At 46.4% G+C, this 22575-nt stretch overlaps 4 protein-coding genes across 7 annotated transcripts; 3 read left to right on the plus strand and 1 right to left on the minus strand.

The window, feature by feature from the left end:
• Positions 1 to 43: 43 nt before the first annotated feature.
• Positions 44 to 2699, minus strand: LOC115251511 (interferon a3). The gene is made up of 5 exons (XM_029844072.1): positions 2425 to 2699; positions 730 to 816; positions 492 to 641; positions 235 to 315; positions 44 to 156 (listed from the first exon to the last, which is right to left on the minus strand). The coding sequence occupies exons 1-5, from the start codon at positions 2548 to 2550 to the stop codon at positions 58 to 60; spliced, it is 543 nt and encodes a 180-aa protein (XP_029699932.1). The 5' UTR covers positions 2551 to 2699; the 3' UTR covers positions 44 to 57.
• A 1093-nt stretch (positions 2700 to 3792) lies between these two features.
• On the plus strand, positions 3793 to 4809 carry LOC101064747 (interferon a3). The gene is made up of 5 exons (XM_003961016.3): positions 3793 to 3924; positions 4004 to 4090; positions 4179 to 4328; positions 4505 to 4585; positions 4664 to 4809. Exons 1-5 carry the CDS (start codon positions 3799 to 3801, stop codon positions 4760 to 4762), a joined length of 543 nt encoding a protein of 180 aa, XP_003961065.2. The 5' UTR covers positions 3793 to 3798; the 3' UTR covers positions 4763 to 4809.
• Positions 4810 to 5931: 1122 nt separating this feature from the next.
• plekhm1 (pleckstrin homology domain containing, family M (with RUN domain) member 1) lies at positions 5932 to 15129 on the plus strand. The gene is made up of 12 exons (XM_029839052.1): positions 5932 to 6146; positions 6886 to 6973; positions 7480 to 7721; positions 7816 to 8472; positions 8788 to 9265; positions 9906 to 10053; positions 10194 to 11159; positions 11907 to 12052; positions 12263 to 12456; positions 12529 to 12592; positions 12677 to 12834; positions 13859 to 15129. Exons 2-12 carry the CDS (start codon positions 6920 to 6922, stop codon positions 13965 to 13967), a joined length of 3216 nt encoding a protein of 1071 aa, XP_029694912.1. The 5' UTR covers positions 5932 to 6146; positions 6886 to 6919; the 3' UTR covers positions 13968 to 15129.
• Positions 15130 to 15632: 503 nt separating this feature from the next.
• On the plus strand, positions 15633 to 22523 carry LOC101078580 (kelch domain-containing protein 1-like). 4 transcript variants are annotated; one of them, XR_003889011.1, is made up of 14 exons: positions 15633 to 15779; positions 17111 to 17225; positions 17621 to 17691; positions 18584 to 18758; positions 18821 to 18933; positions 19145 to 19229; positions 19488 to 19586; positions 19682 to 19756; positions 19831 to 19889; positions 19965 to 20077; positions 20218 to 20290; positions 20430 to 20511; positions 20590 to 20749; positions 20921 to 21060. XR_003889011.1 is itself a non-coding variant. In XM_029839063.1 (14 exons), the coding sequence occupies exons 2-14, from the start codon at positions 17133 to 17135 to the stop codon at positions 21072 to 21074; spliced, it is 1272 nt and encodes a 423-aa protein (XP_029694923.1). In that variant the 5' UTR covers positions 15634 to 15779; positions 17111 to 17132; the 3' UTR covers positions 21075 to 22523. The 4 variants fall into 4 exon arrangements, 3 of the variants coding, with proteins under 3 accessions (XP_029694923.1, XP_029694928.1, XP_029694935.1); XM_029839063.1 differs by having other exon boundaries at positions 15634 to 15779; positions 20590 to 20669; positions 20921 to 22523; XM_029839068.1 differs by having other exon boundaries at positions 15634 to 15779; positions 18641 to 18758; positions 20590 to 20669; positions 20921 to 22523.
• The last annotated feature ends 52 nt before the right edge of the window (positions 22524 to 22575 follow it).

Here is a 22575-nt window from a genome sequence, read left to right on the forward strand (position 1 = left end):
CTGGTTTAAATAAATGCATGAATAAATAAATAAATAGGCAGCAGGGGGATGAAGGTGTCAGGGGGTGGAGAGCAGTGTGGAGACCAGCAGATGTGTTTGCATCAGGAGAGTTTCAATTTCCTCCCTGATCAGCTCCCAGGCTGCAGCACTGTAGTCCTGCACACAGAAGAATTCACCCTCAACTCTCTCGCTGATTCCTGGTATCAATAAAGCGGATTAAACAGGCCGGCCTACCATCTTCTTCAGGATGTGGTTGGACAGCCTGTTGAAATACCTCTCCACCTCCTCGCTGCGCTTGTGGCCGGGGCTCACCATCTAAACACAGCGAATGGGAAATGTTTCTGCCTTTTATTAGCGCTGACCTGTGGCTGCTGAGTCTTTAATCACCGTCCAGTCAACAGGACCCAACAGAACTCAGCCCCAGCAGCCTGATTCACGCAGGTCCTTCAGGCTTTTTTAACATGAACGAGTAAAACCAGGCTGAGACTTACGCAGGCCTGAAGATTGTCCGCCTGTTGGGTCAGAACATTGACCAAGTTTTCCACTTGCTTCTCGTCCCATGATGCACCGCTGTGATCCTCCATCAACAGAGCAACTGTCTCGTTCATGATCTGAGCTGCCAGGGCCAGTTTGTCCTCAGCCTGAGTGTGAAAATAGACGTCAGAGACTCACGTTTTTATCCCCCAACACACTCTTTGCTGCGGCCTCACAAAAACCAGCAGGACTCACCGATGCGTTGAAGGTTTGTCTGTAGAGCTCCTGAGGGAAGATCACCATCTCCTCAGGCTCCACTGAGCTGTTGGTGGAGTTATTCACCTGCACACACACACACACACACGGTCTTCATCTGTCCACACAATGAAAGTAATCCCATTCAATTAATCACCAGAGGAGACAGAGCAGTTAGTGAAGCTTCAGCCCTGTCTTAAAGACATAAAGTCTTGGATGTCAAATTTCCTTCTTAATTCAGGAAAAACTGAGGTCATGGTGTTTGGTCCTGAACCTCTCGGGAATAGATTAGATCACATGATCACTCTAGATGGTATCTCATTAACATCTAGTCTCTCTGTGAGCAATCTTGGAGAAACTTTTGACCAAAATCTCTCCTTCAACTCACACATTAAAAGTCTCTAGAAGTGCCTTTTTTCACCTGAGGAACATCACAAAGATCAGGAAGCTACTGACCCACCATGATGCTGAAAAGTTAGTCCAGCATTTGTTACTTCCAGGCTGGACTATTGTAATTCGTTATTATCAGGGTGTCCAAACAACTCTTTAAGAAGCCTCCAGGTCAGGGGTCAGCAACCCAAAATGTTGGAAGAGCCATATTGGACCAAAAAAAACAAGAAACAAATCTTTCTGGAGGCGCAAAAAATTAAAAGCCTTATATAGGGCTTATAGGCAACACATGCTGTGTCTATATTAGCTGTATTAGCCTGCTTTCCAAATGATAAGTAGGCTACAAATACATAATGAGCATTCATGATGATTACAGAAATTATATTAAAACAATTTCCATTTTCATATTTTTGAAAAAGCTCCAGGGAGCCACTAGGGCGGCGCCAAAGAGCCGCATGCGGCTCCAGAGCCATGGGTTGCCGACCCCTGCTCCAGGTGATCCAAAATGCTGCAGCTAGAGTTCTAACAGGTATTGACAAAAGAGATCACATGACTCCTGTACTGGCGTCTCTTCATTGGCTGCCCGTTAAATTTAGAATAACTTTTAAAACCCTTCTTTTGACCCACAAGGTCCTCAGAGGCCTAGCTCCATCCTACCTGGAGGAGCTAGTGACACCTTATCATCCCAATAGACCGCTCCGCTCTCAGAATGCTGGTCTACCTGTGGTAGAGTCTAGGCCTTAGAGACTCTGGGGACCCCATTCTACCCCTACAGTCTAGGAGTAGAATGGGGGGGCCGAGCATTTAGCTACCAGGCCCCCTGCTGTGGAACCAGCTCCCTGTCCAGGTACAGGAGGCTGACTCCATCTGTACTTTCAAGATCAGACTCAAAACCTACCTTATTGTTACTAATTTTGTAGTTCCAGTTACTATCATAGACAGACAAATGATCATACTTAGGGGGTCGTCTAATCGTTAGGTCACATCTTAGTTATGCTGCTATAGGCCAAGGCTGCCGGGGTCCGGAAACATGATCACCTGACAGGCCTCTGTCACCCCACTGGGTCATGGTTTCCTCCCCCGTCCTCTCCTCTCCTCTCCTGTCCTCTCCTCTCCTCCCCTCCCCTCCCCTCTCCTCTCCTCTCCTCTCCTCTCCTCTCCTCTCCTCTCCTCTCCTCTCCTCTCCTCTCCTCTCCTCTCCTCCTTTCTTCCTGTTAAAGGGGAGTTTTTCCTTCCGCTGTTGCTTGCTTGTCTGATTGTAACAGACCCTCTATAAATAAAGATTGATTGATTGACAATATTTACCATCGTGTCCAGCAGCTCCAGAGATTTGTGGCTGTACAGTCTGAATTTGTCATCCAGCCACCGGCAGCCCAGCGGGGAGCCCTGGCTGTACACGCAGAGAGAGAGGCACACAAGGAGGGGCAGCATCTTTCACTCAAGGAGGTCGCGGAGTCACTTCAGCTGTGTCCCGGTGTTGTGTTGGAGCAAACCTGCAGCCACTTTTTATATGCAGCGATTTCGTTTTCTACACACCTGAGGGGGAAACTGTGGCTGCGGGTCCCGCCTTTGCTTTTCAATTAGAGCGCGCGCCTGCATTCCATTAGAATATTTTCGGTTTTAAAAGACTGCATTTGCATTTACGAAGAGCTTCACTTCGCATTCGCACTTTATTTCGGAACATTTATGGCTATATTTTATTTAACTAGTTACTTATTCATCTCGACTGCTCCATAACAACAACAATTACAACTTGTGTTCGGTGTCTGGAGCTTTTCCAATTAAAAGCGAGGGAAACAGTGAACCAAGTGAAAGAGGAATTAAGGTTTGCTTCCTCCGATACGTCACAACGAAGGAAGCGTTTTATTGAAATAGCAGCGGTACTGAGTTCTCTGTCCGTCAATGAATGAATGAATGAATGAATGAATGAATGAATGAATGGAAGAATGAATTTAGGAATGGGCGGATTAAAAAAAAAAATATATATAGTTTATAGTATAGTAATTTCCTTAACCACATACAAATTAGTCAAAATAAGATAGTACAATTAAATTACAGTATAATTAAAATAATAACAAAAATCATGATAATTTTATTCTATTGTATTTTTTCTCTTGATTAAGGCCGAAAATCCTCCCCCGCACCCGCGGTTGAAGGTTGATTTCGATGCCTGTTCGCCAGTTTGCTGACTGACTGGTTTCCATTCAAGGAAAATGTCAATTAAGCAGAGAAGAATTCAAGACATCGGGTATTCAGGATCAGGAGCTGCTAAACATCATGAAATGCCTCCGCAGTTCCCCTGAATGCACGTCAGCAGTTTTCATTTCTCGCTTTAGGGAACTTCCGTTAGTGACACCTTCCGTCCACAATCCGCGCACCTTTACAACAAAAACAACACTAATTATTATTTATAATGACGGTACAGCACTATCTGACTATTGCCGATACCCATTCTATTGAAATATGTAATATTTTAACCGGTGCTTTAATTAATGAATGACCTTCTCACGTGCTCTAATTGAAAAGCAAAGGCGCGAACCGCAGCCACAATGCGTGTTTCCCCCTGTGTAGTAGGTGTGTAGAAAATGAAATCGCTGCATATAAAAAGTGGCTGCAGGTTTGCTCCAACACAACACCGGGACACAGCTGAAGTGACTCTGCGACCTCCTTGAGTGAAAGATGCTGCCCCTCCTTGTGTGCCTCTCTCTCTGCGTGTACAGCCAGGGCTCCCCGCTGGGCTGCCGGTGGCTGGATGCCAAATTCAGACAGTACAGCCACAAATCTCTGGAGCTGCTGGACACGATGGTAAATATTGTGATTAATTGAATGGGATTACTTTCATTGTGTGGACAGATGAAGACCGTGTGTGTGTGTGTGTGTGCAGGTGAATAACTCCACCAACAGCTCAGTGGAGCCTGAGGAGATGGTGATCTTCCCTCAGGAGCTCTACAGACAAACCTTCAACGCATCGGTGAGTCCTGCTGGTTTTTGTGAGGCCGCAGCAAAGAGTGTGTTGGGGGATAAAAACGTGAGTCTCTGACGTCTATTTTCACACTCAGGCTGAGGACAAACTGGCCCTGGCAGCTCAGATCATGAACGAGACAGTTGCTCTGTTGATGGAGGATCACAGCGGTGCATCATGGGACGAGAAGCAAGTGGAAAACTTGGTCAATGTTCTGACCCAACAGGCGGACAATCTTCAGGCCTGCGTAAGTCTCAGCCTGGTTTTACTCGTTCATGTTAAAAAAGCCTGAAGGACCTGCATGAATCAGGCTGCTGGGGCTGAGTTCTGTTGGGTCCTGTTGACTGGACGGTGATTAAAGACTCAGCAGCCACAGGTCAGCGCTAATAAAAGGCAGAAACATTTCCCATTCGCTGTGTTTAGATGGTGAGCCCCGGCCACAAGCGCAGCGAGGAGGTGGAGAGGTATTTCAACAGGCTGTCCAACCACATCCTGAAGAAGATGGTAGGCCGGCCTGTTTAATCCGCTTTATTGATACCAGGAATCAGCGAGAGAGTTGAGGGTGAATTCTTCTGTGTGCAGGACTACAGTGCTGCAGCCTGGGAGCTGATCAGGGAGGAAATTGAAACTCTCCTGATGCAAACACATCTGCTGGTCTCCACACTGCTCTCCACCCCCTGACACCTTCATCCCCCTGCTGCCTATTTATTTATTTATGCATTTATTTAAACCAGTCCGATTTTGTAGGCATGTTTATTTATTATAGCTGAAATCAAACAACAGAAAAAAATAAAAATGATTTGAACCCGGCAACATGGGTGTTTTCCTTCTTTAAACTCCTCAATGTGATTATATATATATATATATATATATGGCATTTAAATGTAAAAGTTATATTTCTGTTTGAATGTGTCTGGCTTATGGATCAGGTGCCGCATGAATATACTGTTGGATGCAGAGCACTGGCTGAACACAGCTTTTTCGATTTAAATTCTTTCCTCTGTTAAACATGTATCTCCTATGAGCACTAGGGGACAGTACAAGATCGAAACTAGCGAACATTTCATAAGAATAGAACAGACACCACATCCGTGTTTGCAAAAAGACAAGCACAGCAACTTCAATGACCTGATAGAAAAGAGATAGCATTGTTTTTTTATTTACTTAAAAAAAAGGTGTATAATAGGGAAGTTAGGCAAGTTCGTAAATGATTAATTAAAACTACGGCATCGCAAACCATTCCAAACTATATTCTGTTTACAACTGCTTATTATTCGAACATGCTGGACTAAATCACAGCCCTTCATTGAGTGGGATCTCCTTGATGTCATTATGTGATGAGGTAACTGTGAGGGATTTCGTGTTGAATCTTTTCTAACTCAGGAGGACTCAGGAACACAATGTTCTGCAGACGGACCAACAACACCCGCAGCCCGAGTCCCTGGTTCGGCTGCTACCTTTGGGTGATCCTGGGAAATTTCACTGCTGCGTCTGATATGTCTTCTTCTGTCGCCTTGTGCCTGGATTTCCGGCGAGGATCACAACACTTTTATTTTAAAACATGTCCGCGTATATAGAGGTGATTCACTTACGGTTACGGATCGAATAGGTCAATGTTCTACAATTTGTTAAAAGATTTTCAGGAAGATAAATTGTAATGTCCGTGTATATGCAGTCGAAATGTTGAATACGAATGAAATGAATACGAATAATAAATAATGTTATGATAACAACATTTACTTTTGGGTGTAGATATGAATGAAATATGAAGTGAAACATATAGTATATTTGTGTGCCTGTCATTCGTGTATTTTACTGTATTTTCCGAAAGACAGCGAAGGCATCTCAAGATCCAGCTCCCATGATGCATCAGTCGACGGCTGGCCGCGGCAGGAGAATGTCCTGGCTCACACAAAAACAACACCTTTTTTGTGAGATTCAGGACCTTCTAGCACTGGCCAGAGAGTACATTTAGCGAATCGTGTCCTGGAAAAGAATTAACATTCAGTTACAAGGATGCGCGGTTTTATTGGGATCATCATGGTGAGATAGTCTACCTGCTACGGTAAGCAAGCTAGCTTGGAACGAACGCAACACAAGTTCATTAATGCGTTTCGCTAACACCACTTTAAACCTTTGCTGTCATCCTTTACGACGCGAATCCCCACGCTGCTGTAAATTGACAGCAGTTTTGGATTTTCAGCTAATTCCGCTTTCAATAATTCGATTTATCCTGCCTGCACCGAATCAGAGGCAAGCACCTTAATCTGACACCCTCAGAAGTCCCCATGCAGAGACCAAAGTGTACATTTGAGCCGCACTATTGGATTGCTGTGCACGTTTAAGCTGATAAGGACCGTCAGTACGAGCAGCTAGACCATCCTCTGGTTATTTTGAAGAGTGTCAGCTGGCCGCGATCGTTGCCGTGCAGCCATTGTGGCGCTCCTGATTCGTGCACACCCTGCTTTAGATTAAGGAAGTTGATCTAAAGGCTGTGCAGCTTCTCCAGCCGCTCACATGATCCACTCGGTCGCTCGTTACTCAGCGGAACCATGGGATGATCTGCGAGTGTGTCACGGAGCAAAACGGGCTCGTGGTAAAAGGATCTGAGGACGACCCGGGGACAAAATCGTTGCTGACAGGAAGCTGAAAGGGTTAAAATAGTTTCCTTCTCATCACATGCCTCGCTGGTCTGAGTAGGCATTTCCACTGTTTGCTCAGCTTAGGCCAATGCCAAATGAAGCGTTTGATGGTTTCAGGAGGTCGCGAAGAGCTCAAAACTCAAAGGTGTTTTGCTGTTTTAGTGTGTTATGTGGGAGTGAAGAGTCAGGAGGTGCCATGCTCGCCACGCAAACCCCAGATGCTCCAGTGGAGGCCAAACATGTCCAGCAGGTAAAACTCTTGTCTTTGTGTCTAGAATTCCGACAGGTTTTGGTTTCTGTCATTCCTCTAAGACCTCCTGGGATTTCAGGGATTTCGCAACCTTAACCTGTGAACCATTCACCTCGCAGTGTAATTTACGCTAAATCCAACGCTTGCGATTCTGTGCTTATGAAAAAGACTGGACTTTGTATGGCTATGAGAGCGGCTTTACTGCCGAGCCTCGTCACACAGTGAGTGAAGGGTTTTTCCAAGTGTTTGGCGTGGATGCGTCGCTAAAGAAACGGTGTTTAAGCTGCAGCCTTTGTGCCTGGTCACCGCTGTCGGCGTCGCCCGCTGTCGGCCTTCCTCGCCGTCCAAAGCACAGGAAACATGCTGGCTGGAGACTCTTCTTCTGTGCGTTGCGTCTAAACCAGTCTCCTGACGGACTGTTTTAAAACCACATCTCTGTTTGTCCTGTTTCCACAACACAAGCAGGAAGTTGATAACAGTTCCTTGTGAAACCCGCTGTCATGCAGATCAAAGAGAAATTGGCTCAGTCACTGAAGGCTCTGCAGAAGCGTTACGTGACACTAGATGCGGTGGTCACCAGTGAGGATGGTGACGCTAATGCCCTCTGCTGTGCCCTGGAGGCCATTTTCATTCATGGCATTAAGAGCAAATACATCCAGTCCCCTGCTGGGAGCCGGAGTAGGAAAGGGGACAGAGGGCCCGTCCCTCAGCCTTTCTTCTGGAGGCTCCTCAAGACTGTCACACACCGGTAAAACTGACGACTTGCTCATTAATCTGCACCTATTTCATAGGAAATATTTATGTTTAAGCGTAAACTGTGGCATTTTCTGGTTTCCCCACAGTGACGTCATCTCAGAGCTGGAGAAAATCAGCTTTGTGAGCACCGATGTGGGCCGGTGTCGGGCGTGGCTGCGACTTGCTCTCAACCACGGTCTGCTGGAGTGCTACCTTGCGTCTCTGTTTCGAGAGGACTCCAAGCTCCAGGCCCACTACCAGCCCGGTGCGCTGCTCCTGAACGCGGAGGAGCGCGAAGTCCTCCTCAGCTACCTCCAGGGTCTGGCCTCACTCACTTTCAGCCTTTCCTACAAATCGTCTGTCCTGAATGAATGGACCACCACGCCGCTGGCTCTCGCTGGACTCTGCCCCGTGTTCCAGACAGAATCTCACGACCTGCCCCTTAACGGTGGAGATCTGCCCCCCTCAAATCCCAAAAGCAAAGAATTGTGGGATACAGAGTCTCAATCGTCGAGCTCCTCGGATGTCCCGGATGAGCAGAAAAGATGCCCGCGGCTAACAGAGAGCGTGTCCGGTGTGTTACGAGGGTGTGAGTCTGGGCTCAACACATCTAATTTAAGTCTGGACACCACGGGATCTTCTCAGCTGTCCTCCAGCCTGAGCTCAGACAGCCTGCTGCAGGGGCAGGAACCCCGCAGCCCAGCAGGGGAGCACTGGTCTTCCTGTGATCTGGACATTAATGTCATCAGCAGACCGCAGAAGGAGTAAGTCTGTATTCGTGTTGCGTCTTCTGATTAAAAAAAAGAGAGACTCTGACGTGAAACAAAGAGTCATTTTACAGGTTTTGACTATGATGCCAGACTTCTGTCCTTGTCCCATTATGTAAGGATCCAATCAATATATTGACCAACTGATATCTGACTTTTCCTAATCAACACCCAATCAGTTCCTCTTTCTTCTTTTTTGATTAAAGATAAAGGCTGAGGGGGTTCTTTATAACTCTGTTAAATCCACTAAACAAAGGCCAACAACAGTCGGTATGTAGTAACTATGTCCTGAACGTCCTCTTGTCTGTCCAGTGTTCTGAATGAGTTCCGGGAGAGCGGCCACTGCAGTCAGGATTCCATGCGTGAAGATTCTTTTGTGTCCAGCACCGGCCCAGATCAGTACTCCGAGACCGCCATTTTCAGCTGTTCCGACAGCGAGACCCAAGGTCCCCCAACGCCGTCCCAAGACCTGCCCCCACAGTCGGCACTGTCGGATTCAGAGCTGGCGCCGACGCCCCCCGAGCCGCCCTCCCTGTCAGAAGAGGAAGAGGAGGAGAACCCTGTCAAAGATTCTCCCCCTGATGCTACAATAGTCATCTCTAGTGCACCATCTGAGGTAAACCTGGATGCAGCAGCAGCGCCACCTATCGGAGAGTCTGCAGAAGACGTGTGTACGGCTGCTCACCTGCACGTTGGCGAGGCTGTTCAGGAATTCCAGGAATCCGCGGCCCATCAGGACACGCTTCGCTCCTCCAGCGTTTTGAACAGACCTTCCTCTGAGTCTTTGTCAGTAAGTATGTCTATGGACAACCTTTGTGAGACATGTAGACAGAGAAAAGCTGGAAAAGCTAAAGAAATACTGCAGATATTGAGGAATTTAAAGGCCAGGTTGAGAAATCCCCCCCTATCTTTAACTAGCTAATCCCAGGAAACATTAAAAGGAAGCAGAATTTAGAACAAACGATTGATGCAATTTAGCTTGACTGGAGTCACGAGGAGTCACGTTATTCCTGCCACGATAGGAAAAAACATCTTTTCCGCTGGAGTAGCGCCGACTGTGACTACAGTTTAACCTCAGATCAAAGAATGGCACTGAAAATTAGAAAAAATGTAAAAAATAAATTAAAAAATAGGCTTCCAAGCTGGGCTCCATCATCTAAACTGGCCTTGCCCACAATAGGAGCTTTATTCCTGCTGCAGCTGCAGGATGTGGCGATATTTGCCGCACATAAGATACTTTAATCAGCCAAGACAGCGATAGAATGTTTAGTTTCTGGCACCACTGATAATTATAAATAAATGATGTTTAATGAAATGGCGCCAGCTGAGTTGTTATGGTTCACTCAACCATTTGCAGCCGGAAGTGTCATCAGTGTGTCACATGTTCAGAGACTTCGCATCCGTCAACCCTTTTGTTTTGAACGCGGCAGCACTCTCGCTCCTGGATCTCCGAGGACGATATCTACAAGCCCCGTCTGGCCAACGTGTCGGACCACAGCGAGGCCCCTCCCCCTGCTCCCTCAACTGAGCTCAAGGCCCCCCAGTCGCCTCCGAGCGTCGTCCATCGTCGACAAATCGGTAACGTTCCCACCGCTTGTTCAGACATTAGCAAATCTGAGGCTGAAAACAACGGAGGATGTTTAAGGTGTTTTTTATAGTGATTAAATGTGACTTTAACTGGCAGCTATGATTTCAACGCTAACCCATCCGTCGTTCAGGGCTCGCCAACCCGTTTCGTGGCCTCCTGAAGCTCGGGCATCTGGAGCGGCGGAGTGCCGTGGGTTTGTGGCGGGACTACTACTGCGAGTTGTCGCCCTTTGAGTTCCGCCTGTACCTGGATGCAGAAGAGCGGACGTGTTATGACAACTGTTCCCTGCTGCGCTGCGAGGACGCGCGCATCGCCTCGCCCGAGGGACGTTTCGATTTGGTCTTTCCGGGGAAACGGCTCAGCCTCCGGGCGGCCAATCGCGACGAAGCCGAGGACTGGATAGACCGGATAGTAGAAGCCATCAACAAGTGCCGGCCGGCCTTTCGTGTGGATGATCAGTGGGAGCTGCTCCAGCCCGTCGGTGAGAATGGCGCCGATGCGGCCGCGCCCGTTCCCGCCTCCTGCGGTCACGAGCAAAACTCGACATGTGTTTCGGGGCCGTGTGGCGGGCAGGAGAAACCACCTCCACTTGAATGTACGTGGACTCGGACCGCGGATGTGGAAACGGATGCCATCAAAGAAGCAGTTTTATACTTCTCCACAGACCCCGAGGCGCGGACTTGGGTTCCTCTGGTCTTTTCGCTATCTTTGGAGGCCTTGAAGGGCTTTCAGGTCAAAGGGCAAAGGAAGTTGCTGCGTCAAACGCACCCTGTTGAGGAGATCCGGGACGTGGTGCCCGATGTGTCTTTAGGAGGACCCGAGTTTTTCAAACTTCTGACCATCAGAGAGACTCTGAGGCTCAGGGCAGAGAACGCTGAGGAGGCCCGGTCCTGGAGGGCTTTAATCCGAGGAGCGCTGGATTCCTACCTGGAGAGCGGGGAGGATAGTGTCTCTGTTGCCGGGATACGCCGCAGCGTGAGTGGAAATCTCCAGAGACTGGTGCAGCACCAACTTAAGGAAGACGGCGCCCTGTTTGTTCACCTGTGCAGCGTGCCCTCGGAGATGGGACTGGACGCGCAGAGCTTCAAATGTGCAGGTCAGCACTTCTTTATTCCAAATAACTGGGCCGCACAGTCATCGCAATCAATATAAGCAGTTAAATCAATGGTCACTTCCCTTTCCCTATTTCCTCCTAATTATTTTTAGGTTTACATGTAAAGCTTTGTCCTCGTCTGTCCCCTTCACCATCTCAGTCTTTCGCAGAAGCTCAGACTCGAAACTGTTGCCCTCTATCTCCAGGTCTTTTCCTATAAGCGAGGAAACGAAACAGAGTAATGAATAAATAATCGTGCTATGATGATATACACGTCATGTAGCATAGAGTGGGTTCAGTGGTGATTGTGGGCAGACTGGGCGTTGGCTTCTAGAAGCTCCACACACATTTTCTTGGTAGAAGTTGCAGGAAATGTTGGCCCTGCTCACCCTGCGGACGCTCACCTGTTCGTGACAGACGTACAGGAAGTTCTTTGCGGCTTTAAAAGAGGCCACGACTGCAGAATCGCGTCTCAGCAGAGGGGAGAAGCTGAAACTTAAAGTCTTCCTTTCCTGGGCTCTGTGCGGGTTGTGCAGTTCCCAGCCAGGAGGTTTTCTTGCTTATCTGTCATTTGATCGTATTTCCTTGTCCATGTGTGCATTTTTTTTCCCGGCTTAATGTTTGGCATCAAAAGTTGCTTTTATCCATCAACCTTTAAGGCCTAAAATAAGACAAATACACGGCAACAATAAATAAATCACTCGTTCAGGCCTGCGTTCGTTACGTATTTAATTGCTGTGTCACACACAGGTTGTCCCCAGAGGATCGGCCCCTCCCTGGGCAGAGCCAGACTGTGTCACTTCTCGGGCCAATACTACTGCCAGTCCTGTCACCGTGGCGACACCACCATTATACCCTCACGCATGGTGCACAACTGGGACCTGTCACCGCGAGAGGTGGGTGAAAGCACATGCAGGCCCGGGGAAGAAGCGTGGCCAGATTTGGTGATGCTGATGGGCCAGTTTAGCAGCTTTGGTCCAAAGAATGTGTTGAATAGAAGAAGCTGAACACCTGTGCCATTTCTGCTTAATTAAGCATTGTTAATCATGTTATTTTGCACTGTCGGATCAAAGCGATCCAGTGATTTACCAGCTTGTGTGCCTCAGGTGTGCACCAGGGCCCTGTGGCTGCTGGCTCAGGTTGAACAGGAGCCGCTCTTCAACTTGGAGCAGCTGAACCCCGAGTTGGTGGAGCACGCCGCGCCCATGGCTCAGGCCCACCGCCTGCGGCAGAGGCTGCGTCTGCTGGGCGACTACCTGCTGTCCTGCCGCAGTGGAGCCTGCAAGAAACTTCAAGCCAGGTGTGTGTGTGTGTGTGACACATGAGCGTGTTTTAAATATGAATTTGCTTTAATTGTTTCATCCTGGCCCAGAATGGAGCAGCGCACGTACCTGTTGGAGTTGAGCCACCTGTACAGCGTCCTGGACCTTCGACAGGTACCCTGCTGCGACACTCATCTGTGACCATGAAATATCCCAATTTATGTGTTTTTTTAAACGTACTCATTTGTTTGTTTTTAGATAGCAGAGGGCCAATATGCAACCTACCTAATGGCGCTGGTGCAGGACGCTTCCAAACACGTGTACCAGTGCGACCTGTGCACGCAGCGGGGCTTCATTTGTCAGATATGTCGCACCGATGACATCATATTCCCCTTCCAGTTCGATAGTACGATCAGGTGAGTTATCACATGCACAGAATACATGAACGGTCACAACGTCGCTCCACTTTACACTGAACGAAAGACACGTCAACGAAGGGAGGTCTTCAATCACACACACAACCTGGCAGGTGCAAACAGTAATTAAAACAGTAAATACATCAACAACCAGAACTCAATAAATAGAACACTAACATTGAAAGTTGCAAACGATGACATTTACAATGAACAAAAACAGGGGTAACACCAACCTGAACCCACAGACACACTGCCACAAAGCATGCTGGGAAATTCCCACACTCACCCTCCCCAACACGCTACACTACCTTTGCTTTTCTTTTCAAACGGTGCCTGTGACGCGGCAGTAACACAGCACCAACAGGGCGGGTTAAAAAAAACATACCGGTAAAAGTCACCGAGAGCTGTCTTCATCTTCCTCCTGTGTACTGAAACCATGGAAGTCTTCCTCCTCAGTGTCGGATTGGAATAGCGTCAGAAATCCTGCTTTTATTACCTCTGAAAGCTTTTTTCGTCTTTTTACATTGCTCCAGTTCTTCCCGCTGCCGTTTCCAGCGTCTCACCATCAATTCATTTATGTTAAGTTTACGTCTGTTTATGCTAATTTTATTCATACACAAAGCGCGAAGTTACATTAAACTTGCGTCTTCCTCGACACATACAGTATATTCCACCTGTCTCACTCTTACCTTTTCTGCTCGAGCGCCCCTAGCGGCCGATAGAAAAAATACATAAATAAGCCGCACCGTAGAATAAGCCACAGTGTTTAAAGTGTAGGAAAAAGTAGCGGCTTATAGTCCGGAAAATACGGTACTTTATATTTTAGTCATTTAGCTGACGCTTTTAGCATCAGGCCATTGAGACAAATGTGAATAAAATAGTGCCTTAAAATCCTAAATCACCCTGTACAAGGGCAACTAACAGTGCAGTGCTCTGCAGAGGAAGGCAAGAGGGATATAAATAAAAGCTCACCAAAGCTCCTTCCATCTGAAGCTGCTGATTCTTCCCCGCTCTCGTTTTTCAGGTGTAAAGATTGCAAAACTGTGTTTCATCTCACCTGCAAATCTACTCAAGACTCGTGTCCTCGCTGTCAGAGAATAAGGAGGTACCTGGAGAGGGACCTGCAGGACTGAGGACGCCTGTCCTGCACGGAGGCTACGAGGTCGAGGGACCAGGAAATGAACTCATGCCCTTTTATGTGACGTAACCCTAAGTGCAATTATGAGTTTAGAAATAAAAGGAATGGAGAGAAAGGTGTGTCAGAGGAGGGGGCTGCATTATTAGCGTTGTTAGCGTAAAGGCAAAGTGGACCTGATGATGCTGACCAGGCTAATCGCCTCTAACTTTATTACCTCTCTCGTTTCTAATTCAACCAAATAAAGGAGCGCCGGTGCAGGAGGATCTTTCTATTATTGCTGTCTGCAGCAACTGCTACATATTCACCCAGCAGTGACTTTAGTTTGGGGTCTGGAAGACGGACGACGGCTCTTCACTTGTTCTTAATTACCAAATTTTTGATTGTGCCTTATTCTGTATTGACATGATTTTCCTCTTGTGTCTGTGATTCAGGGGCAGGAACCATCACTTTTAGGCTGTACTGTATTTGAGCTAAATGATTCATGCATTAGACACGCAGTTGTATATTTAAAAAAAAAAAAAAAAAAATCAGTTGCCAAGAAGACTTTGTGGAATGTTTCTATAGTATATTAACATGAAATCAGCTATTTATCTAAGTTAATGAAATTAAACTCTAACCCTGAGGGTGTAGACGGGGGAATAAATAATTCTGCTGCTGGTTATAAGACATTTGCACTCACCCACGACTGTTAAATGTTAGATTGCAACTAGGATTTGGTTGCTCAGCACAGATGGTTGGAGAACGGTCACACCAGGTTAAAGGTGCAGTTCACCCGGAAGTGATCATTACTGATCTGGGATTGATTAAAATAACACCTGGAATCGTTATATCTGGACTTTTCTACTAAATTCGGTGTGTTCGGGATGATGGTGAATTGGTAACGGTGGGATTTTTCCATTTTGTGAGGTGAAAATTACATTTACCACATATTTATTATGTTCGATCAACACGCAGAAGTGTTTTGCTGAGTTGTCAGAAGCTGCAATCGGCGGAAATATGTTTACTTTAAACGCTTCATATATGCAGAACGTGTGATTCGGGAGTAGAATTACTGCGGTACTGGTTTAACTGGTTTGGGACTTTTGTAATTTTCCATTTATACATTCACGTGTACATAACCAACATGAAATAAACATCAGTGTGTTGATTTTTTGAAACTGCTGCCAGTTTTCTTTATTTTTCCCCTTTTCTAACCCAGATCTGAGGGGTTTTTTCAGGCACTCTGACGGTTTATGGTGTAATATTTTGCATCCGTTTTACAGGACTGGTTCACACCATTTTTCGCTAACAACCACTTTTAATCCTGAAGCAATTATTTCCTGTCTGTGAGGTCAGGCTGCCTTGGACGGCCATAGCCAGCGAGACTGCTCGTGTGATATTAAATTATAACACAAATACTTTGCTTCTCAGTTTTACAAGACTTGTGATTGATTAAAATGTGTCTGGCGGGAATATTCTTCTTTATTTCTCGGGATTTTTAAGGGGAAAATTGATCAAAACTCTTAAGTTCTGGGGTTTTTTTTTAACAGAAAACTTTCTCGCCTGAAATTTATTTTGAAAAAAAAAAGAAAGAAATCGGTCGACGGGCAGATAAAAAAAGGACTCAATCCAGCTTCCCGGAGCAGGGCGTGTCCCGTGACGTCATCGACGGAAGACCTGGCGGCTGGAGCGTCGCGTGAGGAGAACTCCGCCCCTCCCTCGCGCCACCGCGAGCGCACTGTTGACAAGTTACGGCAGGATGGAGCGGGGCCGCCGTGGGCAGGACGGAGGACGCCGGGCTCCGTGACAGTGAGGTCCAGGAGCGGCCGTAAGTTGAACGATCCGAGCCCCCCTCCGGCTCGAGCAGCGGTGCGGCGGTTGATGCGTTCGCGGCCCCGCAGAGCATCTCTGCCGGCTCCGGCTGCGCTAGCGGGGCGGTGACGCCTGAGCAGACGGGACGAGTCCGGCAGTTAATTTCATTTTTATCTTTATATTTTCCAAAGAGGCCTTTATGGATTGATCGTGTTTAACACATTGCTAATTACGGCGACTTTTTTTTTTTTTTTTTTTTTAAAGCGCGTGAAGGTGACGCGCTTTCCGGTTGCAACAACGTGATGGCATGAACACAATACATATAAGTGAATGAATAATGACATAATTATGTATCATTAATTGATTTATACATTAGTAAATATATATATTCATACATAAACACGCATACCTATACGTAGACATGTATAGGTGTATCTATGAGACAAAATCAGCAGACAAATCCTAAATTCGTTAGAAAAATCTGCATTAAATCTGTATTATGAATTGGTCCAGCTTCTCATCCATCCATCCACCAACTTACTGAAGAGCTGCAGCTCCCTCGAGGTTCAGGCAGCACCAGACTATGTTAATGTTGTTTAAGAGCAACAATAACTGAAGATCTCTGTAATTACAATGGTGCTGGACTATGGTTCGACAATTTCTTATTAGTGGATGCTAAAAAAAGGATGTTTACATTCGGCAAAAATCCCTAAAGCATTCAAATTTCTTGGCTTCCATTTTTCATGTTCTCGCTGACGGCATATTTAGAAAAAATCCACACCCACACAAAATCTATTGAAACAAGATCCAAGTGTTGAATCTTCAAAGACCCCCCCCCCAATGGTACAGTCCCAGTCTTATTCAGTATAGTAGGGCCCGTTTAGGGGGGGTCTAACCACTATAGAACAGGCTGTTTCTGCTGCCTGATGTATGCAATGCAAACATACATATATGTCTTTGTTGCTGAATTTCTTTTGGGCCGATTGAGAAACCAACTTTATTTAAATGTGTCACACAAGTGTGTGTGTTGAGTGGAACAGACCTGGGCCCCCTGTAACTGGAGATTACTGTGGCCCCGGGCAGCCACGCCCTCCTCCCACCCTCGGTCGGAGACGTATACTTTGTTTACTGCTGCCTGCAGTTAGGAGGAAGTAGAGCTTTCATGACTACCTGTGATGGGAGGAGTGAAGGCTGCAAACTTGTAAAACATGTTGAGCAAAAGCTCTTCCAGGTCTTTTTGACTAAGCAACAAGAGAGAGCCAAGTAGATCCCTGGCCTGCTGCAGACGTCCGGCCTTTAATCTGTACTCTGGAACTTTAACGTTGTTTTTGAACCGCTTCTCAACAGAGATATGACCTGAATCTTTGAGATGGATGGAGCAGCGTTAGTGAGACACCTGCGGAGGAGCAGCCACTGGGCCTTCACAGACAACCGGACGTTGTACGTCTGGGGAGGTCATCAGGTGAGACATTTTACCTGCTCAGGTAAACCAGCGACGCTGAAAATGTCTTTCTTGAGTGGAAACATCCTTTTTTTTTAACATCCAATGTTATGGACCTAACACAAGTCACATCTACGTGCAGCTTCCCAAATGACCTTTAAGGATTAGTTAAAGTCTGTTTCCAGAGGTGGGAATTAACCTGCCAAAATAATGACATTTGCACACATGTAAAGGTGATAGAACAGCATCATATCATCCTTATATTGTCTCAACACATCACATATGGCATGAAAAACTACAGGGATGGATTTTTGTAGTCAGCTCAGCAGTTTCTTTTACATGTTATGTGTGCAGCCGAGTCCATTAAGGGGGGAAATTAAGGTTATTGTTTTTGAAACGTCTGTATGTTCTGACAGGAAGTGGCGGGGGAGACTGTGGCGTTGCCCAGTGATGAGATATGGCTGTACGATTTGGACGGAGGGACGTGGTAAGAATAAAGAGGCCTCAGCACGTTCCGGTTTTCACGCACGCACCCGTGCGCGGTCGTCCCGGTAGAGGTGACGTGGCAAGTTTAAATCTTCACAAATGAAAACCCATTGACGGGTCTCGGGTTTAAAGGGACGCAAAGGGGCGTTTTACCGGCTTTTCATGGTAAATATTTACGTTCACCCAAAGCATTATTTCTTTAGGACGGCAACGGTTTGTGTTGCGGTCATGAAGTAGCGGGTAAATTAGCTGTAGAATGCGATCAACAGTTTTAGTTCCAGACATTTAAGATCATTTCAGCGGGTCCCGATTTGAAAACGATCACATTTCTTTTCCGGGGACTCAGCGCGGATGCGTCCGGAGTTCTTGCCGAGCTCGTGGCTGTGATTGGTGCTCATGGGAACGCCCACGCCTCTGATTGGCTCATAATGTACAGGAACGCCCCCTCGCAGATATAATTGGCTGGTGAATGTAACTACGGTTTCGGCTCTTTTTATTATTAATTTCTAAGAAAGATAGCTTTTCTAAAAACAGATTACTTGAATTGATTATAACAATAGTTTAGAATGTCCCCGTTTAACCCTTTACCATGAAGTAATGTTTATCTTTAAAAAAAAAGAAGAAAGAAAAGAAAAACAACGCTGAAAACATGATAAAAAGAAATCAAGGTAAAAGTACCTAAAAGCAGATATTAATCACGAACCTCCAAATTGACGCGCTTAGCTTGGTACTTTAACCAACTACAGGCTGTTTATGTCACTTGATTTTAATGCATTTAACATGCTCTGTCCGGTACATCCAACTTTGTTCATTGGTTCTCGAATCTAACTGGTTTTTTTTGAGCGTTTTTAATTATGAAATGAATCGTTTTTTAAATGTTCATTTTGGCCCAGCCAGGTGCAGACTCACCTTTACCTGTTGGCTGTGTCTGCATGTCTCTGCATGTTCAGGGAGCGGAGGGAGATCACTGGAGAGAGGCCCCCAGACCTATCTGGCCCCTGTGGCTCCTACAGCAACGGAACATTCTACGTTTTTGCAGGGTGTGACAATCGCCAATACACGAATGAGGTGAGCTTTACCCCCCTGTCATCACCGTGGGGGAAGCTCGATGATGCTTCCTGTCTCTGCAGATGTTCAGCTGCGTCCTCACGGAGCAGAATTACACGTGGAAGAGAGCGACTGACACCAAGGGAAGCACGCCATCGCCCCGGATCAATCACTCCTGCTGGGTGCACAGAGACAGGTGAAGTTCCAAACATGAGCAAAATAACTGATCCTTTTGTAAAAATGCACATTTAAGCCATTTTATAGTGTGAAAAAGAATCTAAACTGGCTGATTGTGTGCCGATATGATGGAGAGGTGAGGGGAAAATGCTTTGATAGTGCCAGAAGTTACCGTTGTTGCAGTAGTTTAGACCTCAGTGACCTTCTGACCTCTCACCTTCTCACCTCAGATTAATCTACTTTGGTGGGTACGGACCGAAGACCCTGTCACAAAACACATCGTCTGCCAGCTTCACCGTGGAAGAAATGACCTGGGTGAGCAGCAGGTTTTAATGGGGCACAAAAACACCAGGAGTACTGATGCTAATCATTAACTGAATCCTGAGACGGTATCAGTTTTATCCAGTCTGGTGATAAGAGCTCAGCGTGCTGCGTTCAGGGGCGCCAGCTGCTCCACACGCCTCAGGATGGTCCCATTACTGATGCTGAATTAGGAGGCACAAACTGGTTACTGTGATGTCGTTGTTGCTCGTGTTCCTACTGATCCTGTTGCTCTTTTTTCCCCTCTGCCAGTCATCCATTGGGAACGCCTTGTTTCTGTGCTGGGGCTGGAACAACGAGGTCGACGTGTTTGACGTGAACGCCGCGACGTGGACCAAGCCAGAGACTCTGGTGAGATGTCTGCGCTTCCCCCTTCTCCCCCCCTCACATTTGCTCGGTGAAGGCGGACAACAGCGGAACGGTTCTGATTGGGTTTTCATCGCCAGGGTCAGCCTCCGAGGCCCAGAAGCCACCACGCCGGTGCCGTGTTGGGGAACAGAGGCTACATCTGCGGCGGGGTGGTGAGTGTGTTTAAGCAGCTTTGAACACACCTACGTGTTGGGAGGACGCTTCAACTCTGCGTGCTCGGTTGCAGGATGCTGCTCAGCTGGATATGTTCTGCTTGGACCTGGAGACCTGGGCCTGGACCCAACTGTACGGCGTCTTCACAGCGACTGTAACCGTTCCCGTTCCTGCTTTTGGCGCTAATGATTTGTTCCTTTATATCAGCGACCTCCCCCATTGCTCCACTCCGCCGGGACGCTCGATGTTCACCATCACGCCCACGTCAGATCACGCGCTCTTCATATACGGAGGCGTTGGCGCCGACGGAAACACCCTCAGTAAGTCCCTGATGCGTGTGTGTTTATGGGATTTCGTGTCTCTATTCTCTCCTTTTTCCATTCAGGCTCTGTCTTATTTCCAGTCCTTAAACATAATGTTGTCCCTGCTTTGTTCTTTATTTGACCTTTTTGACTGACAGACGACGCCTGGCAGTTTCACACCCAGAAGAGGGACTGGACTAAGATGGCGCACCCCCACAGGGACAAGCCCAGGTCTTCTTTTATTTCCACAAAAACCCATCGAAGCGCTGGATTTTCTTGCTCGAACCCAATTTTAGTCATTTTTCTGCCCGTGGTTATAGCAAGAGAATAACATGAAAGGTGTGTTGATGGTTGAATTGTTTCCCCTCAGGGGGTGTCACACGGCGTGCCTGGGACGCGACAGCGACGTGGTTGTGTTCGGGGGAAGCAGCAACACGTGCACCCCGGACTCGGTAGGAACATCACTTTTCAGAAACACATCGGAATAATGACCAGTTTTCATCTGTAAATATTGATCTTCTTCTAATCAGAGGGCAGTTCTGAAAAATCCTGGGCAGCATCACTGTGGAGACCTGTTCTGCTTTCAGACTCAGCCATACTCCCTCCACAGGTACACCTGAAAGCCCTTCTGTGGTCCAGGATATCTGCAGTATGTGTCTGCAGGTGGTCTGATTCATTTATTCAAACCATGTGCAGTTAAACATGTTTTTCGCATGTTGCGCTGCCGTCGCCATAAAGAGCTCCGCCGCCACCTAGTGGCGACGTGTGGAATAACCTCGATAATCTTGAGTTCATGCTGTTTTGGGGGGGAAAACATGCCGGAGACGGAAAAATACATCTTTGTTCATCTTTCATGTCTAGATTATGTGAAGATCTTATTGGAAGAAACTTGAAAATGTTTGAAAAGCACCTGATCCAGCTGCCATCACAGCTTCGCGGTGGAATCGAGACAAGAGCGGCTTTCTTCTCCGCTTCGCCGTATGTCCTTACAGCTCCTGCATTAACCGCCGATTAACAGTGTCGACGTGGCGGGCTCAGCCATGGGAACGCCACGCTTGTGCCTTTTAACCTATGTAACCTTTTTAGTCTGCTAAACTTACTTTAATTTGCACCTTTGATTCCTTTTCATCTATGCATCTGCCCTCTGCCACTAGTTTCCGGTTAAAAGTTTCCTGTTTTCCTGTTTCTCCTTAAAACCAAAATCTATGCCGCAAACTGCGTTTGAACTGGTTTTGAGCCATTTTTCTACGAACTGTATCAAATGATACCTTACAGAAGTCAGGTGAGCCTTTACCTCAGTACAGTTTCTCAGTTTTACGGTTCACTTTTTCTCCATTCTACCTCCAACAGCTACCTTCAGTACCGTACTGCTCAAGCAACCACTACGCTTTCAATAAGCATCAAAAATAAATCCTGGCTTCATGTTTTTAATAGCAAAGATCCTCTGTGTGCAAGTACCTCAACACACACTGACCCGACTGTGTGCTCAGGGATACAACTGAGATTTTCCACTTTTACTTGTGACGTCCAAAATATCAAAACAAAAACATCAAAGCAGCACTAAGAAAGTCACCCAAACCTTAAAGTCAGAGGCTGCCAGTGTGAATGTAGCAGTAGTTGCTAATATGATGGATTTGGGCGGAAACAGGAAGTGTTAAAGTGACACACTAGGATCTTTTTTTAAAAGCCATAAAAATAATCATTCTATTTAAATATTAAAGATGAACCTTCGGGGTCATCTAAATACTGTTTGGTGCCAACGATGTTTTTACTGTATTACAAACTGCACTCTGGTATTTTTACTTCTATGTCAGCTAACGCTAATTAGGTGCTGCGGAGTTCAGGAAGAAGTTCGGCTCCAGATGCAAAAGAATAAACAGGAGAAGTCAGAAACTGTCTAAGATGATGAGAAAAGAACAGTGGTTCTGGAGGTTTTTTTTGGTTTGATGGCTGATGATTTTCCACAGAAATCAGTGTGACCTTTCCATCAAGTCTGATCTGTTCTATGCACCTTGGAATGTTATCTTAAATTTATGTGTAATGTCGATTTATTGCCATTTTATCAAGTAATTATTTTACCAAGTTTAACCCCATGGCACTTCATAAACTTTCCTTTTTAAAAAAAAATTAAAGTGGAACTAAAAAAGTTTAACCTACCTCGGTCTTTTGCTGAGGAAGACTGTGATTTTCTTCCTCGCTGTTTTTAAGAGGGTATTTGTTGCTTTGGTAGGTCAGGTCTGACAGTAACGTGCACAAACCCTGACTTTAAAGTATAAAGGTGCTCTGTCACATGTTTAGCTGAATGTATGACAGCTGTGACTCTCTTATGTTAAAACAAGTTTGTATTTTTACTGTATTGGGAGGATAAGGGAAACATGTTTTATGTTCCACTCTCACCGGAAAGGTGAGGAAAAACTGTGTCTGTTAACTGTTTGGAAAAATAAAAGCTTCTTGTTAAAATCAACCCGGGTTTCTGTTCATTATATATTTATATCAAGTCAAATTTTGACAGTAAT

Source organism: Takifugu rubripes, chromosome 1 (assembly GCF_901000725.2).
Source record: "Takifugu rubripes chromosome 1, fTakRub1.2, whole genome shotgun sequence".
In the NCBI taxonomy this organism is placed as follows: Eukaryota; Metazoa; Chordata; class Actinopteri; order Tetraodontiformes; family Tetraodontidae; genus Takifugu; species Takifugu rubripes.